General features: G+C 46.1%; 1 protein-coding gene across 1 annotated transcript in view; it reads right to left on the bottom strand.

Annotated features, from left to right (window-relative positions):
* DDX46 (DEAD-box helicase 46) overlaps nt 1-16,613 on the bottom strand; it is a 100,049-nt gene that overhangs the window by 54,280 nt on the left and 29,156 nt on the right. Inside the window, exons 5-9 of the mRNA XM_069763820.1 lie at nt 10,102-10,267; nt 9,871-10,016; nt 8,867-8,980; nt 7,166-7,331; nt 1,227-1,347 (exon numbers count right to left, since the gene is read on the bottom strand). Of these exons, the coding sequence (XP_069619921.1) occupies nt 1,227-1,347; nt 7,166-7,331; nt 8,867-8,980; nt 9,871-10,016; nt 10,102-10,267 (713 nt within the window). The remainder of the gene's footprint in view (nt 1-1,226; nt 1,348-7,165; nt 7,332-8,866; nt 8,981-9,870; nt 10,017-10,101; nt 10,268-16,613) is intronic.

Consider the following 16,613-nt stretch of genomic DNA (forward strand, 5'->3'; position numbering starts at 1 on the left):
ATTAAAATTTTTTTTTACCTTGAGCAGGCAAGCATTGGCGCTGCAGCATGATCACATGTATAATGTGCATTTAATTTTTAAATCTGTACAAATAAATTCCTAAAAAAAATAAACTCTGTCTCAAAAATGGCACCGGCCGCGCCTGCGCAGTAACAGTTATCGGCAATTCGATAGATATAGATATAGGCTGAACTAGATGGACAAATGTCTTTTTTCGGCCTTACTAACTATGTTACTATGTAGATGATACTGCGCAGGCGCCATCCTGCTACAGAAAAGAAAAATTGACTCCTCAAAGAGGTAAAGATTAAACAACATTCACAAGACGGATTTCATCAACAAAGGTATAATTATAATCAGTATAATGGCACCGACCTGACTGTAGGTTACTGTGCACAATCCTGCTGGCAGGTTCCCTTTAAATTGAGGTCATTTCCTCCTGAATTTAATTTCTAGAGAAAGATGAAAGTCACAAAATGGCTGAACAAGTGGAGGGTCTGCCTCTGAGAGGGACCTTTGTAATCAGAACATGATTAAGACTACAAAGACTCTTCTGTCAACACAATATTAAAAGGAGAATTCCAGTCACCGCGATGCAGGTAGGAAAACTGAAAACCGGTCACCGAGAAATCTGGTCCAGAATGGAGGTCTTCAGTGGTTACACGAATATAAATTTTACTTCTCTGAGAACATTGATAGGGCGTTGATCCAGGGAACTAGTCTGATTGCCGTATGTGGAGTCGGGAAGGAATTTTTTTCCCCAAAGTGGAGCTTACTCTTTGCCACATGTTTTTTTTTTGCCTTCCTCTGGATCAACATGTTAGGGCAAGTTAGGTTAGGCTATGGGTTGAACTAGATGGACATTAAGTCTTCCTTCAACCTTAATAACGATGTTACTATGTTACTATTCTGATGCTGAAGAAACAGCAGCTTAATGCCGCACAGAAGAAAATATGTAGCCAGACTAAAGCACAGCTCAGCAATGTAAAGGGAGGACAAACCCTACCCAATGGTCGATTGTGTTGTGTGTTCGTTTCAAAGGGTAGTCTGATATAAAGTCAATCTGTACAAAATGCAACGGTGCACAAGTGAATGGCAACCACTGTCTCATGGCGTGACCCCAATTTGGACATTATTTTCAGATAGTGAGGGGGGCCTTCAGAGCAACACTGCATCTAAACGCTACTTACATACACCATACTGCACATGTACAGGTAAAGCCTTACTTTTTAAGGGAATTCAGAATCTTCATCGATATGCCGCACTGCACCCAGGTTTTAATTGGCTTAGGACAGTTTTTCCCCTTGACTGTAATTCCTTCAAGTTCAAGTCTGAGGCTACTGACCTCTGGGAAGAAAAAGGACAGCATTAAGTGATAATGTGAGTAACGATTGTCCATGGTAAACACTTTGGGAAATTGGTGCATTAGCAGTGACGTGTAGCGGTAGAAAAAGGACAGCGCAATTTCTACAGAAACACCCATCACTGCACATGAAAGGTTAAAGACTATGAATGCTAAAAATGATTAGTGAAGAAAATACATATGACCAAGGCTTCACACATCCAGTCCTGACAACACTCATGTATAATAAAGGGAATCTGTCAGTAGAATCAGCCTTAAGACGTCTATATTTGCATGTAGGTCAGGGATTCTGAGTTTGGTTTCCGCTATTAGGAAACTTTGTGGATTTCCTTATTAAGAAGTCTTAAAGACTTTAAACTGCACTTCTGCTACATTACCCTGGACTCTCCGGATATCTATATTGTACAGTGACCAGCAGCGCAGCATATCTGCATCTCCTTTTACCTCATCTATATTGGATTCCCCCTACTGCTAGCTCACAAAACAGGGATATTTGTGTACTCACCGTAAAATCCTTTTCTCCGAGCCAATCATTGGGGGACACAGGACCATGGGTGCTATGCTGCTGCCACTAGGAAAACACTAAGCAAATACACAAAAAAGTTAACTCCTCCTCCGCTGTATACACCCTCTGCTGGCTCTCTCGTGAACCAGTTCGGTGGAGTGTGCCTTAATTCCCGCGGGGATAGGCTGGCCTTTGACACGGTAAGCTTCTTTTATCGCTGAACGAAGCCATCTGGCTATCGTGGCCTTTGAGGCAGGCAAACCCTTTCTGTGACCATCCGGAAGCACAAGAAGGGCATCGGCTTTGCGAAAAGACGCCGTTCTGGAAATGTACTTCCTGAGAGCCCTCACCAAATCCAGAGTGTGAAGGGTATTCTCAGTACGATGGACTGGAGCAGAACAGAATGAGGGCAGAACAATGTCTTCATTCAGAGGAAAGTCTAGACAACTTTAGGTAAGAAGGACGGGGACGTCCTAAGCACCACCTTGTCCTGGTGGAAAAACAAAAATGGAGGTTTGCACGACAAAGCTGCCAGTTCCGAGACCTTTCTGCCATCAGAAAGGTAACTTTCCATGAAAAAAAAAAAAGAAGAGAGAGAGAGAGAGAAAGAGAGCGGGAGAGGGAGAGGGAGAGGGAGAGAGAGAAAGAAAGAGAGAGACAGACACTCTATAATGGCTCGAAGGGAGTCTCTTGTAAAGTACTATGGACCAAGCTAAGGTCTTAAGGTCCCAAGGTTCTAAAGGCATCTTGTACGGAGGGACAAGATGTGAAACTCCCTGCATGAAGGTCTTAACCTGAGGCTTGGAAACTATCCGATGCTGGAAAAGGACGGAGAGGTCTGAAATCTGGCCCTTGAGAGAGGCCAGCGCTAGGCCTGAATCCAGACATGCTTGGACAAACTCCAGAATGGAGGGGATGGAAAACACCAATGGGGAAAGACCCTTATCTTTACACCATGAGAAAAAGTTTTCCAAACGCGATGGTAAATATGCATGGAAATGGCCTTCCTAGCGTTGATCATGGTAGATGCCACTTAACGGGAGAACCGAGCCTGGGCTAGGATCTGGGGTTTCAATGGCCAGGCCATTAAACTCAGAACTCGAGTTCTGGTGGCAAATGGGTCCTTGGGAAAGAAGGTCCGGACGATCCGGTAAGCTCCAGGAAATGTCGGCGACGAGATGCATTAGCTCCGCCTACCAAGCTCGGCGTGGCCAGTCAGGAGTGACAAGGATCACTGGAACGTCTTCAGCTTTGATTTTTCGGATGACCCTTGGGATCAGCAGAAGAGGCGTAAAGATGTAAGGGAGAAGAAATTGGTTCCATGGGAGTACTAGGGCATCCGAGCCGATGGCTAACGGATCGGGCTACAAATGCCGGAACCTTGGTGTTCAGCCTGGAGGCCATGAGGTCCACATCTGGGAGTGCCCCAGCGCTGGCAAATCCTATGAAAGACATCAGGGTGAAGAGACCACTCTCCTGAGGCTATGTCCTGGCGGCTGAGAAAGTCCGCAGTCCAATTCTCTACCCCCCGGAATATGAACTGCGGAGATGAGAGATTGATTTGCCTCGGCCCATTGTAGAATGTGCGAAACCTCGGTCATCGCTCTTCTGCTGGGCGTGCCTCCCTGGCGATTGATGTACGCCACAGCCGTGGCGTTCTCTGATTGGATCCGGACGGGACGTCCCGCCAAGAGGTGATGGAATCGAAGAGCCAGCGTTATCGCTCGGATCTCGAGGATGTTGATCGGAAGGTTGGCTTCCTGAGAAGACCAACGTCCCTAAGCCGTGTGGTGACGAAAAATCGCGCCCAATCCAAGGAGACTGGCGTTGGTGGTTACTACCAGCCAGTGAACCGGGAGGAAGGACGTTCCCTGATCCAAGGACGACGTTGCAGTCCACCACCTGAGAGATTGTCTGATTCTGGGTGCCAGGCGAAAACGGCAACCCAGGGAGGCTGGATTCTTGTCCCATGCAGAGATCAAAGCCTGCTGCAGGGGGCAGAAGTGAATTTGTGCAAACGGCACTGCCTCGATAGATGCCACCATTTTCCCCGAGTACCTGCATGGCGAACCGCAGGGAGTGAGAGCGGTCCAGAGATAGCAGTTGGGCTCCCCGGATTAGAGAGGAAATCTTTTCCAGAGGGAGAATTACCAACCCTAGAGAAGTGTCCAAGATCATCCCCAAAAAGGGGACTCGCTGGGAAGTAACTGGAGACGATTTCTCCATGTTCACCAGCCAACCTAGACGAGAGAGTGTCGATGGTGACAGGGACGCTCTCTTCGCAAGCCCGATAAGACGGACCTTTGACGAGAAGATCATCCAGATATGGAAGAGTCACTAAGCCCTGGGAGTGTAGAATAGGCATGACGGCTGCCATGACTTTTGTGAATACCCTGGGGGCGGTGGCGAGCCTGAAGGACAGAGCAGTGAATTGAAAATGATTGTCTCCGACCGCAAAGCGTAGGAATCTTTGATGACTTTCGAAGATTGGGATGTTAAGATATGCGTATTTGATGTCGATTGACGCCAGGTATTCCCCTTTTTCCAAAGAAGCAACGACAGAGCGTAGGGATTCCATCCTGAAATGCACACAGAGGAATTTGTTCAACAACTTCAGGTCCAAAATGGGATGCATGGATCCGTCTTTCTTGGGGACCACAAACAGGTTCGAGTAGAAGCCCTTGAACCTTTTTTGTGGGAGGAATCGGAACGATGACTGCGCTGTTGCGGAGGGGTTGTAAGGCCTGGTAAAAGGGGACTGCGTGCGCTTTGGACTATGGAAGGCGAGACTGGAAGAAGCGCGTAGGAGGGGGGGAAATGAAGTCGATCCTGTATCCGGAAGACACAAGATCTCTGACCCACTGGTCGTGAACGATTGATAGCCATACTTGGCGAAAAAAGCAGACGGCCACCTACCCTGCCTGTGTCCTCCGGACACGGCCAGAAGTCATTGAGAAGAGAATACCGAGATTCTAGCGGTTTTAGGCCCGAGAAACGCTTATCTGGGCGGCTTCTATGCCTAGTAATAATGTCTGTAAACTCAGGGTGGTTGGCGAAAACCCTGTGAGGCCGTTTTGTACGCTTAAAGGACACTGGGTGATCTGGATTTGTACAGGGCACTTTGTCTATTTTAAGAGTGTGATTGACCGTCTCGATGATGGAATCAATAGACTCCTGCAACGCAGGGGATTCCTGGTCTGGGGCCACATCGGATTCGTATTCTGAGTCGTGCTCATTGTAAGCCCCTGGAGAAGGGGAACGAGATACGGAACTAGCGGATGAGGAAACATCGGAGTTCTCTGGGTATGCGGCACGAGTATGCTTCCTGGAGGAATGTGTACTCCCCATCGCCATCCGGCCCCTGTCTGAAGAGGACTGTTGTGCAGCTGGGAAACTCTCTACTGGGGGTAAGGCGATGCCCTGGTTTGAGGATGAATCACGAAAGGATTCTAGGGCCCATGCGAGGGAAGCCATGGACTGTGTAAAACAAGAAGCCCACTCAGGGGGGCTGGCACCGCTGTGTTCTACAGTAGCGGGGGGCTCCTAAGAGCTTGAAGCTTCACAGTCCGTACAGAGGGGTTTTGGGTGCTTCCGCGGTAGGGAAGCATTGCATGAGGTACATGAGGCATAGATCACCGTGTGCATTTTATCCGCCTTTTTATTAGCCTTTGACCGAGACATTTTGCAGACGTTTGTAGGGAGCTGCAGATGGCTGCTGAGAGGCTGTAGGAATGTGCCTGGGCTAGCAGAGTGAGCCTGCAGCGGAGGGGTTAAATATGTATCTGCCGTGGAGTGGGTAAAGCAGCATGCGCCAGCTTACCCAGGTCCTGCATCCGTGCCCCCAGTGAGATCGTCCTGCCACAGAATAGACTCCTGGTGTCAGGCGTTGGTGGGTGGAGGCGTCCACGCTTACTTCCTTCCGTTATCTAGGAGCAGTCCCAGAGAATGAAGTCGGCGCTTTTCGTGGGCAACAAGAAGCGCCAGAAAGAGTAGGCGGAGCTATGGGAGGGAGGGACGCAGCTGCAATGTGCAGCGTCCCGGGAAGAAAGCCGGCCAGGTGGGCGGGATCTGGGTCCTACCACAGCCAGAAGCCGGGGCCTAAATTAGTGGCCGCGGTCCGTGCAGAAGGCCGCGGTCAGCGGTGACGGCCGGTCAGCGCTGGCGCAAGTCACAGCCAGCGCAGTGGTCGCAGAGGAGGGGACAGCTCCAGCAAGGACTGGGGGGGGCAGTTGGGGGCTCAAACGGCGGCGTAAGGCGATGCCCTGCAATGACGCACAGGGACCGCTCAAAGGAGAGAAGACACATTGAATTATCGGGAATACTTATTCCTTCTGGGCTCCAGACCTCCACACAGAACCCCTGGAGGGGGGAGGGAAGGAGCCTTCCTCCTCCCTGCCAACGGAGTGCATTTGTCTGCAATCTCCAGCTAGGTACTCACGATTTCTGTAGGGGGTCTGTGGCACTTTATTCTTCCTCAATCCACCATCCCTTTGATAGGGAGGTGGAGAGGGTCCATTTGTCTCCTGGTATCAGCCGACAGTGGTGGTGCAGGGGGACATAGCTGCTGCAGGGATCCTCCGCTGTAGGAAACAGCTTTTCGGTGAAGGTCTGGCTCCGGAAGGGGGGACGTGAGGGCGACACCTCATGTTCCCATCCATTGTTAGTGTGGGGAGTGGACCCATTTAAGGATCCGTCGCCCCTATAAGAGCCCAGGCAGACGAGAAGTTGCAGGAGATGGTACGGGGAGGCGACACTCCGCGTTCCCGCCTGTTGATGATTTTGGGAGCTCGGGACCTTGAAAGGCCCCGTCGCCCGTCCAATCCGTGAAAATGGGAAAAAAAAAAAGAATCGAAAAATAAAATAAAGTCGGGGTTTGAAATCAGACCCTAGTGCCTCCTAAAGACACTAAGCAAGAACTGCTTCACGAGAGAGCCAGCAGAGGGTGTATACTGCGGAGGAGTTAACTTTTTTGTGTATTTGCTTAGTGTCCTCCTAGTGGCAGCAGCATAACACCCATGGTCCTGTGTCTCCCAATGAGGCGAAGGAGAAATAACCAGGTGAGCAGTGCTGCATCATGTGTACCACTGTTGTCTGGATAGCGCCCCATTATACTTGCTTGTCCCCCCAGCCATCTTTATTCTCTTCTAATTAGCAACACTTTTGCCATGTTCAAGTTTGTCAGAAATAAAAAAAAAAAATTAGCAAGGGAGAAGAATTGGCATTGATCCACTCTTTACCTTGCTACATAGTCTGTGTTATAAATAAGTGATCATATATCACATTACTGATATAATTACCTTCTGGGGTCATCCTTGCCAGCTCTGGAACTTCCACATAAAAATTCTTTCTATAGGGCTCATATTCAATCTTCCCGTGATCCACTGGCTCCAAGAGTTTGCGCTGCTTAGTTTGGAAGCCAGTCAAAGCCGTCTGAAGATCAACCTCCTCCTCCTCTGAAGAGTACTGCAATTAAAGAGAAAACTCATAAAGGCTCAATTAAGCAATGGTCACAAGGCCCACCTACATTTCACTACCACATCTTTCACATCTTTTGTTTTTTGGCCTTTGGCGTCATAGCCAGTTTTGGAGGTGTGCAGAATTATTAGGCAGCTTGTTTTCTCAGGAAAAATGGGCAAAAATAGGAGGAGATTTACCTGACTGTAAAAACTAAAAAAAAATACAGAGGGATGCAGAACTGTTGAAATTGTGTGGATATTGGATGCATGATCACAACAATACCCATCAAAACTTTTGTTGCAACAGGGTCACAAAAACTTCATGTACCAGGTGTTTGGTGGTCAGAGACAAGGCCGAGGTAAGAAGGCTGAAACCCGACCTCCACTTTAAAGACACAAAAGTGCAAAGTGTTCAGTGGTCAGAGAAATGGCCATGGTGAGGGAGGCAAAAACCTGCAAACGTTGCTTATTTGTGACTTGCAGATTTGGTGCAGCTGTAAATCAGCAGCATGCCAATTCTTTCAGTGTTTTTGCTGCAGATTTCTCCCATACTATTGAGTGGGGAAAAATTTGCAAAGAAAACATGTAAAAAAAAAAAAGTTTTAAAAAAATGCACCTATTATTGCCTTTGCACTTTTGTGTGCCTTCTTTTCATTTGCACTCAATTCATTGTTCCATTTGAGCCTTTTTTTATGTTATTTTATCTGTGATAACCTGTTATTCATTTCCCACTTTGTGGGCAGCGTTTAGCAATTCCAGATCTTTTATACTAATCAATTGTGACTTAAAGCCCTTCCCCCGCAAAAGTTGGTGCAACTTCACTCCACCCCACCCCTGGTGAACTTTTGCATACACCAGTATTTTGGCACAATTTTTGTGGTCGACTGTAGAGAGACGTACATGGTTTGTATAGGTTTCTTTGCCGTAGCCCTTGGTTTAGGAAAGTGCACTGATTTCTTATACATCTACCTCTAACACAGAAATGTACTGTCCGAGCATTACGAATGAGATTTCAGAAATCTCATGCACACGTTCCTTATTTTATCCTTGCAGATGTGAAGCAGTTTTACCTCTGCAGCATGTCGATCCTTTTAGCGTTTTTCCTCATTGTAATGAACATGGGTATTTTTTTATTCATCTTTTTTTTTCCAGCTAAGAGACACATTTTTGATGCAGAAATGTTTGCAACTTATACTTAGGTGTGTGCTCATACACTATAACTCCTCACATGCCGCTGTCCCCATTGACAGCAGCATCTGCGCTGTTAAAGTGCTATGGTGGGAGCAAGGTCCGGTCCCAGGGCACATAGCAGGAGCTCAGCTGTGTATAACAGGCTCCTACTGTGGGTAGCATGGGCTTAACTCTTGTGTACTCTCAATTGCAGAAAATCACCTACAATCTGGTTGTACAATTACGTCAGTTTGTGGGGAGGGGTTAATCGATAAGCCAGGTGGTAAACGTGGACTACCCATCACGCGTCAGAACAATGAAAATTGTGCCACTTCGATTTGGCAATAACATTTCCAAACACAATCAGATTACCTCCATAGCGTCTTGGTCATTCTCCATTAGCTCTCCTTTCTTCTTTGTGGTCTCCACACCATCCTTTTTAGTTGTCACCACAGTAACTACCTTTGTTACTGTTGAGCCAGTTTTCTGTGAGGAAAAAAAAAATATAACAAAACATGTAGAAAATGTAAGGCTTTTCATGGTTAAAGTGAAAAACAAAGGGGCTGAAGTAAACCATGAACGATGCCAGACAGCCAACCCGCTTTGTTTAATGGCCGTCAGGATGAGGACGCTCCTGCCTGTGTCAGAACAAATATGGGAATTGTAACAGCTGGAATCGCACGAGCGGGTCTAACATTGTGCTGACAGGGCAGTGTATAGGGTTAAAGCACAATAGGTTTTGAGAACAACTACAGACCCTTTCTGGAAATGTAATCTGTGAATGTCTAATTTTACCAGAAACCTTGCATCACTAAGTTCCACTCTTAAGTACTGTCACACGTCTACTGTCTGGCCATTCATTGCGTTTTAACATATTAAATACTAGAATTAAAAAGCTTTTGTACTTTCCACATAAGATGTCCAAATTAATACTTTACAGACAGGATTGCAAATTATGCTTTCTGTGAGGTAAAAACATTTCACTGCCTGTTTTCCAACATGTTTTACCTCACAGAAAACAGCAGCTGTGATCCCATGCTGTCCTGTCTGTATACTTTCTTCTGCTTCCTCCCCTGCCCAGGAGATGTGATCCTGTGCTGCAATGTCTATATACTCTCCTGCTACCTCCCCTGCCCAGGAGCTGTGATATGATCAAACCATGTTCCTGTACGGTCAGACACTCATTACACAGTACACAGCAGGGAACATTTATAAGATTATCTCAGCACAGGAACATTTCTTTTAAAACATATCAAATTTTGGAACTTATTTTTATTCTAAGATCTTTTGATTAAAATGACTGTTTGTGAGGAAACCCCTTTATGCAATAATAATGAATTATGTAAGAAGTCATAAGACTTGTTATCAGTGCCAACCTTTTCACTTCCACCTTTCATACTGCCCATGTTAAACTTCTTAACTTCTTCTTTGACCTCTTCCATGTAGGCATCTAGCGGATCCAACTCTTCATCCTCCTCTTCCTGGGCTTCTTTCTCACCTTCCGTTGGTTCATCTTCATCATCTAAGATGGAAAAAAAAAAATATTAACAAAATATTTTAAAACAAAATACCGAGTAAAATAAGGACTACCATAAATATATGTATACCATCATCGTCTTCTAAGCTCCATTTCTTTCCTTGTCGCATTTCTTCTACTTCTCTTCTCAACTCTCCAATAGATTCCACAACTCTCTTACGCTGATCTTCCCGCCATTTTTCTACTCTTTCTTTACGTTTTCTCATTTCTTCTTCAAGCTTATTCTGGTCAAAATTCTGAGTGTGCAAAAGGATGGCTTGGTTAGAACAGCAAAATACATTCAGCACTTCATCCTTTGACTCCTTAACAACCTATGATATATATTTGTCATGAGTAGATAAAAAAAAAAAAAAAAAAACATAAAAGTCTCAGAAGCACACTTAGACTTTAGCGTCTAAGTAGCCACCTTTTGCTTTGATGACTGCTTTGCACACTCTTGGCATTCTCTTGATGAGCTTCAAAAGGTAGTCACCGGGAATGGTCTTCCAACAATCTTGAAGGAGTTCCCAGAGATGCTTAGCACTTGTTGGCCCTTTTGCCTTCACTCTGCGGTCCAGCTCACCCCAAACCATCTCGATTGGGTTCAGGTCTGGTGACTGTGGAGGCCAGGTCATCTGGCGTAGCACCCCATCACTCTCCTTCTTGGTCAAATAGCCCTTACACAGCCTGGAGGTGTGTTTAGGGTCATTGTCCTGTTGAAAAATAAATGATGGTCCAACTTAACGCAAACCGGATGGAATGGCATGCCGCTGCAAGATGCTGTGGTAGCCATGCTGGTTCAGTATGCCTTCAATTTTGAATAAATCCCCAACAGTGTCACCAGTAAAGCACCCCCACACCATCACACCTCCTCCATGCTTCACGGTGGGAACCAAGTATGTTTAGTCCATCCGTTCACCTTTTCTGCGTCACACAAAGACACGGTGGTTGGAGCCAAAGATCTCAAATTTGGACTCAGAACAAAGCACAGATTTCCACTGGTCTAATGTCCATTCCTTGTGTTCTTTAGCCCAAACAAGTCTTTTCTGCTTGTTGCCTGTCCTTAGCAGTGATTTCCTAGCAGCTATTTTACCATGAAGGCCTGCTGCACAAAGTCTCCTCTTAACAGTTGTTGTAGAGATGTGTCTGCTGCTAGAACTGTGTGGCATTGACCTGGTCTCTAATCTGAGCTGCTGTTAACCTGCGATTTCTGAGGCTGGTGACTTGGATAAACTTATCCTCAGAAGCAGAGGTGACTCTTGGTCTTCCTTTCCAGGTGCGGTCCTCATGTGAGCCAGGTTCTTTTTGTAGCACTTGATGGTTTTTGCCACTGCACTTGGAGACACTTTCAAAGTTTGTCCAATTTTTCGGACTGATTGACCTTCATTTCTTAAAGTAATGATGGCCACTCGTTTTTCTTTACTTAGAATTTGTATTATGGCAAGAAAAAAGCAGCTAACAGTCTATTCAGTAGGACTATCAGCTGTGAATCCACCAGACTTCTACACAACACAACTGATGGTCCCAATCCCATTTATAAGGCAACAAATCCCACTTATTAAACCTGACAGGGCACACCTGTGAATTGAAAACCATTTCCGGTGACTACCTCTTGAAGCTCATCAAGAGAATGCCAAGAGTGTGCAAAGCAGTCAAAGCAAAAGGTGGCTACTTTGAAGAACCTAGAATATAAGACATAATTTCAGTAGTTTCACACTTTTTTGCTAAGTATATAATTCCACATGTGTTAATTCATAGTTTTGATGCCTTCAGTGTGAACGTACAATTTTCATAGCCATGAAAATACAGAAAAATCTTTAAATAAGAAGGTGTGTCCAAACTTTTGGTCTGTACTCTATACCGCAAGCGGAACGGCGTAAAAAATAAATAAAATCAATTCTTCACATACTGTTGATTTTTTCATTCTGTCTCCCGAAGATCGCAGGAAGGGACATTTATCCTGCGCTCTGCGCCGAGTACTTGCACCGTGGTTTCCAGTCAGACTGTGGAATGCACTACCACAAGAAATTGTAATGACAGGCACTAACCCCCTTTTTTTTCTTTTTTTTTTACGATAAGGGCTGGATGAGTTCCTCAGTACACAACATTATGAGTTATAGTTAATTTAGTGACAAAAAAAATAAAATAAAATGTGCAATTGGAGAAATGTTGAACTTTTTTGCAACTATGTTCCTATTGTTTACAGTATATACTGTAATGCTGTGGTATTGTAGTATACAGTATAAACTATCAGATGATAGGTTCAAGTACCCGAAGGGTAACAACAAGGTAAAACAAAAAAAAGTTTTTAAAATTAAAGAGTAAAAAAAAAAATATAAAGTTCAAGTCACCCGTTTTTTCCTCCATCAAGAATAATTTAAAAAAAATAGTATTAATAAAACGTGTTCTCTCTTAATTCATAATAGTCTTATCTACCAAAATATTAAATTAACCCCTTCCCGACCTTTGACGCCACGTAGGCGTCATGAAAGTCGGTGCCATTCCGACCCATGACGCCTATGCGGCGTCATGGAAAGATCGCGTCCCTGCAGATCGGGTGAAAGGGTTAACTCCCATTTCACCCGATCTGCAGGGACAGGGGGAGTGGTAGTTTAGCCCGGGGGGGTGGCTTCACCCCCTCGTGGCTACGATCGCTCTGATTGGCTGTTGAAAGTGAAACTGCCAATCAGAGCGATTTGTAATATTTCACCCATTATAACGGGTGAAATATTACAATCCAGCCATGGCCGATGCTGAAATATCATCGGCCATGGCTGGAAATACTAATGTGCCCCCACCCCACCCCTCCGATCGCCCCCCCACCCCCCCGATCTGGCCGGTACACTGCTCCGGCTCCCCTCCGTCCAGTGCTCCGCTCCCCCCCCGTGCTCGTGTCCGCTCCCCCCGTGCTCCAATCACCCCCCCGTGCTCCAATCACCCCCCCTGCACTCCGATCCACCCCCCCGTGCTCCGTTCCACCCCCCCGTGCTCCATTCCAGCCCCCCCGTGCTCCGTTCCACGCCCCCCGCGCTCCGTTCCACCCCTCCCGCGCTCCGATTCCCCCCCCCCCCCGTGCTCCGATCCCCCCCCCCCGTGGTCCCCCCCCACCCTATCATACTTACCGATCCAGCCGTGGTCCCGTCCGTCTTCTCCCGGGCGCCGCCATCTTCCAAAATGGCGGGCGCATGCGCAGTGCGCCCGCCGAATCTGCCGGCCGGCAGATTCGTTCCAAAGTGCATTTTGATCACTGAGATATAATCTATCTCAGTGATCAAAATAAAAAAAATAATAAATGACCCCCCCCCTTTGTCACCCCCATAGGTAGGGACAATAAAAAAATAAAGAAATTTTTTTTTTTCTACTAATGTTAGAATAGGGTTAGGGTTAGGGGTAGGGTTAGGGCTAGGGGTAGGGTTAGGGTTAGGGGTAGGGTTAGGGTTAGGGGTAGGGTTAGGGGTAGGGTTAGGGTTAGGGGTAGGGTTAGGGCTAGGGTTAGGGTTAGGAATGTGCACACGTATTCTGGTCCTCTGCGGATTTTTCCGCTGCGGATTTGATAAATCCGCAGTGCTAAACCGCTGCGGATTTATGGCGGATTTACCGCGTTTTTTTCTGCGCATTTCACTGCGGTTTTACAATTGCGATTTTCTATTGGAGCAGTTGTAAAACCGCTGCGGAATCCGCACAAAGAAGTGACATGCTGCGGAATGTAAACCGCTGCGTTTCCGTGCAGTTTTTCCGCAGCATGTGTACAGCGATTTTTGTTTCCCATAGGTTTACATTGAACTGTACACTCATGGGAAACTGCTGCGGATCCGCAGCGTTTTCCGCAGCGTGTGCACATACCTTTAGAATTAGGTGCGCAGCAGAGTTCCATCAGGTTTACAGTACCATGTAAACATATGAAAAACCAAATCCGCTGTGCCCATGGTGCGGAAAATACCGCGCGGGAACGCTGCGTTGTATTTTCCGCAGTATGTCAATTCTTTGTGCGGATTCCGCAGCGTTTTACACCTGTTCCTCAATAGGAATCCGCAGGTGAAATCCGCACAAAAAACACTGGAAATCCGCGGAAAATCCGCAGGTAAAACACAGTGCCTTTTACCCGCCGATTTTTCAAAAATGGTGCGGAAATATCTCACACGAATCCGCAACGTGGGCACATAGCCTTAGGGTTAGGGTTGGAATTAGGGTTGTGGTTAGGGTTAGGGGTGTGTTGGGGTTAGTGTTGTGGTTAGGGGTGTGTTGCGGTTAGGGTTGTGATTAGGGTTATGGCTACAGTTGGGATTAGAGTTAGGGGTGTGTTGGGGTTAGTGTTGGAGTTAGAATTGAGGGGTTACCACTGTTTAGGCACATCAGGGGTCTCCAAACGCAACATGGCGCCACCATTGATTCCAGCCAATCTCGTATTCAAAAAGTCAAATGGTGCTCCCTCACTTCCGAGCCCTGACGTGTGCCCAAACAGTGGTTTACCCCCACATATGGGGTACCAGCATACTCAGGACAAACTGCGCAACAATTACTGGGGTCCAATTTCTCCTGTTACCCTTGTGAATCTAAAAAAATGCTTGCTAAAACATAATTTTTGAGGAAAGAAAAATGATTTTTTATTTTCACGGCTCTGCGTTGTAAACGTCTGTGAAGCACTTGGGGGTTCAAAGTGCTCACCACATATCTAGATAAGTTCCTTGGGGGGTCTAGTTTCTAAAATGGGGTCACTTGTGGGGGGTCTCTACTGTTTAGGCACACCAGGGGCTCTGCAAACGCAACGTGACGCCCGCAGAGCATTCCATCAAAGTCTGCATTTCAAAACGTCACTACTTCAATTCCGAGCCCCGGCATGTGCCCAAACAGTAGTTTACCCCCACATATGGGGTATCACCGTACTCAGGAGAAACTGGACAACAACTTTTGGGGTCAAATTTCTCCTGTTACCCTTGGGAAAATTAAAAAATTCTGGGCTAAATAATTATTTTTGAGGAAAGAAAACGTATTTATTATTTTCACGGCTCTGCATTATAAACTTCTATGAAGCACTTGGGGGTTCAAAGTGCTCACCACACATCTAGATAAGTTCCTTTGGGGGTCTAGTTTCCAAAATGGGGTCACTTGTGGGGGGTTTCTACTGTTAAGCCACATCAGGGGCTCTGCAAACGCAACGTGACGCCCACAGAGCATTCCATCAAAGTCTGCATTTCAAAACGTCACTACTTCACTTCCGAGCCCCGGCATGTGCCCAAACAGTGATTTACCCCCACATATGGGGTATCAGCGTACTCAGGAGAAACTGGACAACAACTTTTGGGGTCAAATTTCTCCTGTTACCCTTGGGAAAATAAAAAATTGCAGGCTAAAAGATCATTTTTGAGAAAATAATTTTTTTTTTTATTTTCATGGCTCTGCGTTATAAACTTCTGTGAAGCACTTGGGGGTTCAAAGTCCTCACCACACATCTAGATTAGTTCCTTTGGGGGTCTAGTTTCCAAAATGGTGTCATTTCTGGGGGATCTCCAATGTTTAAGCACACAGGGGCTCTCCAAACGTGACATGGTGTCCGCTAATGATTGGAGCTAATTTTCCATTTAAAAAGCCAAATGGCGTGCCATCCCTTCCGAGCCCTGCCGTGCGCCCAAACAGTGGTTTACCCCCACATATGGGGTATCAGCGTACTCAGGACAAACTGGACAACAATATTTGGGGTCCAATTTCTCCCATTATCCTTGGCAAAATAGGAAATTCCAGGCTAAAAAATCATTTTTGAGGAAAGAAAAATTATTTTTTATTTTCATGGCTCTGCGTTATAAACTTCTGTGAAGCACCTGGGGGTTTAAAGTGCTCAATATGCATCTAGATAAGTTCCTTGGGGGGTCTAGTTTCCAAAATGGGGTCACTTGTGGGGGAGCTCCAATGTTTAGGCACACAGGGGGCTCTCCAAACGCGACATGGTGTCCGCTAACAATTGGAGCTAATTTTCCATTCAAAAAGTCAAATGGCGCGCCTTCCCTTCCGAGCCCTGCCGTGTGCCCAAACAGTGGTTTACCCCCACATATGAGGTATCAGCGTACTCGGGAGAAATTGCCCAACAAATTTTATGATCCATTTTATCCTACTGCCCATGTGAAAATGAAAAAATTGAGGCGAAAATAATTTTTTTGTGAAAAAAAAGTACTTTTTCATTTTTACAGATCAATTTGTGAAGCACCTGAGGGTTTAAAGTGCTCACTAGGCAACTAAATAAGTTCCTTGGGGGGTCTAGTTTCCAAAATGGGGTCACTTGTGGGGGAGCGCCAATGTTTAGGCACACAGGAGCTATCCAAACGCGACATGGTGTCCGCTAACGATGGAAATAATTTTTCATTCAAAAAGTCAAATGGCGCTCCTTCCCTTCCGAGCCTTACCATGTGCCCAAACAGTGGTTTACCCCCACATGTGAGGTATTGGTGTACTCAGGAGAAATTGCCCAACACATTTTAGGATCCATTTTATCCTGTTGCCCATGTGAAAATGAAAAAATTGAGGCTAAAAGAATTTTTTTGTGAAAAAAAAGTACTTTTTCATTTTTACGGATCAATTTGTGAAGCACCTGGGGGTTCAAAGTGCTCACTA

The sequence above is a fragment of the Ranitomeya imitator genome, chromosome 4 (assembly GCF_032444005.1).
Source record: "Ranitomeya imitator isolate aRanImi1 chromosome 4, aRanImi1.pri, whole genome shotgun sequence".
In the NCBI taxonomy this organism is placed as follows: domain Eukaryota; kingdom Metazoa; phylum Chordata; class Amphibia; order Anura; family Dendrobatidae; genus Ranitomeya; species Ranitomeya imitator.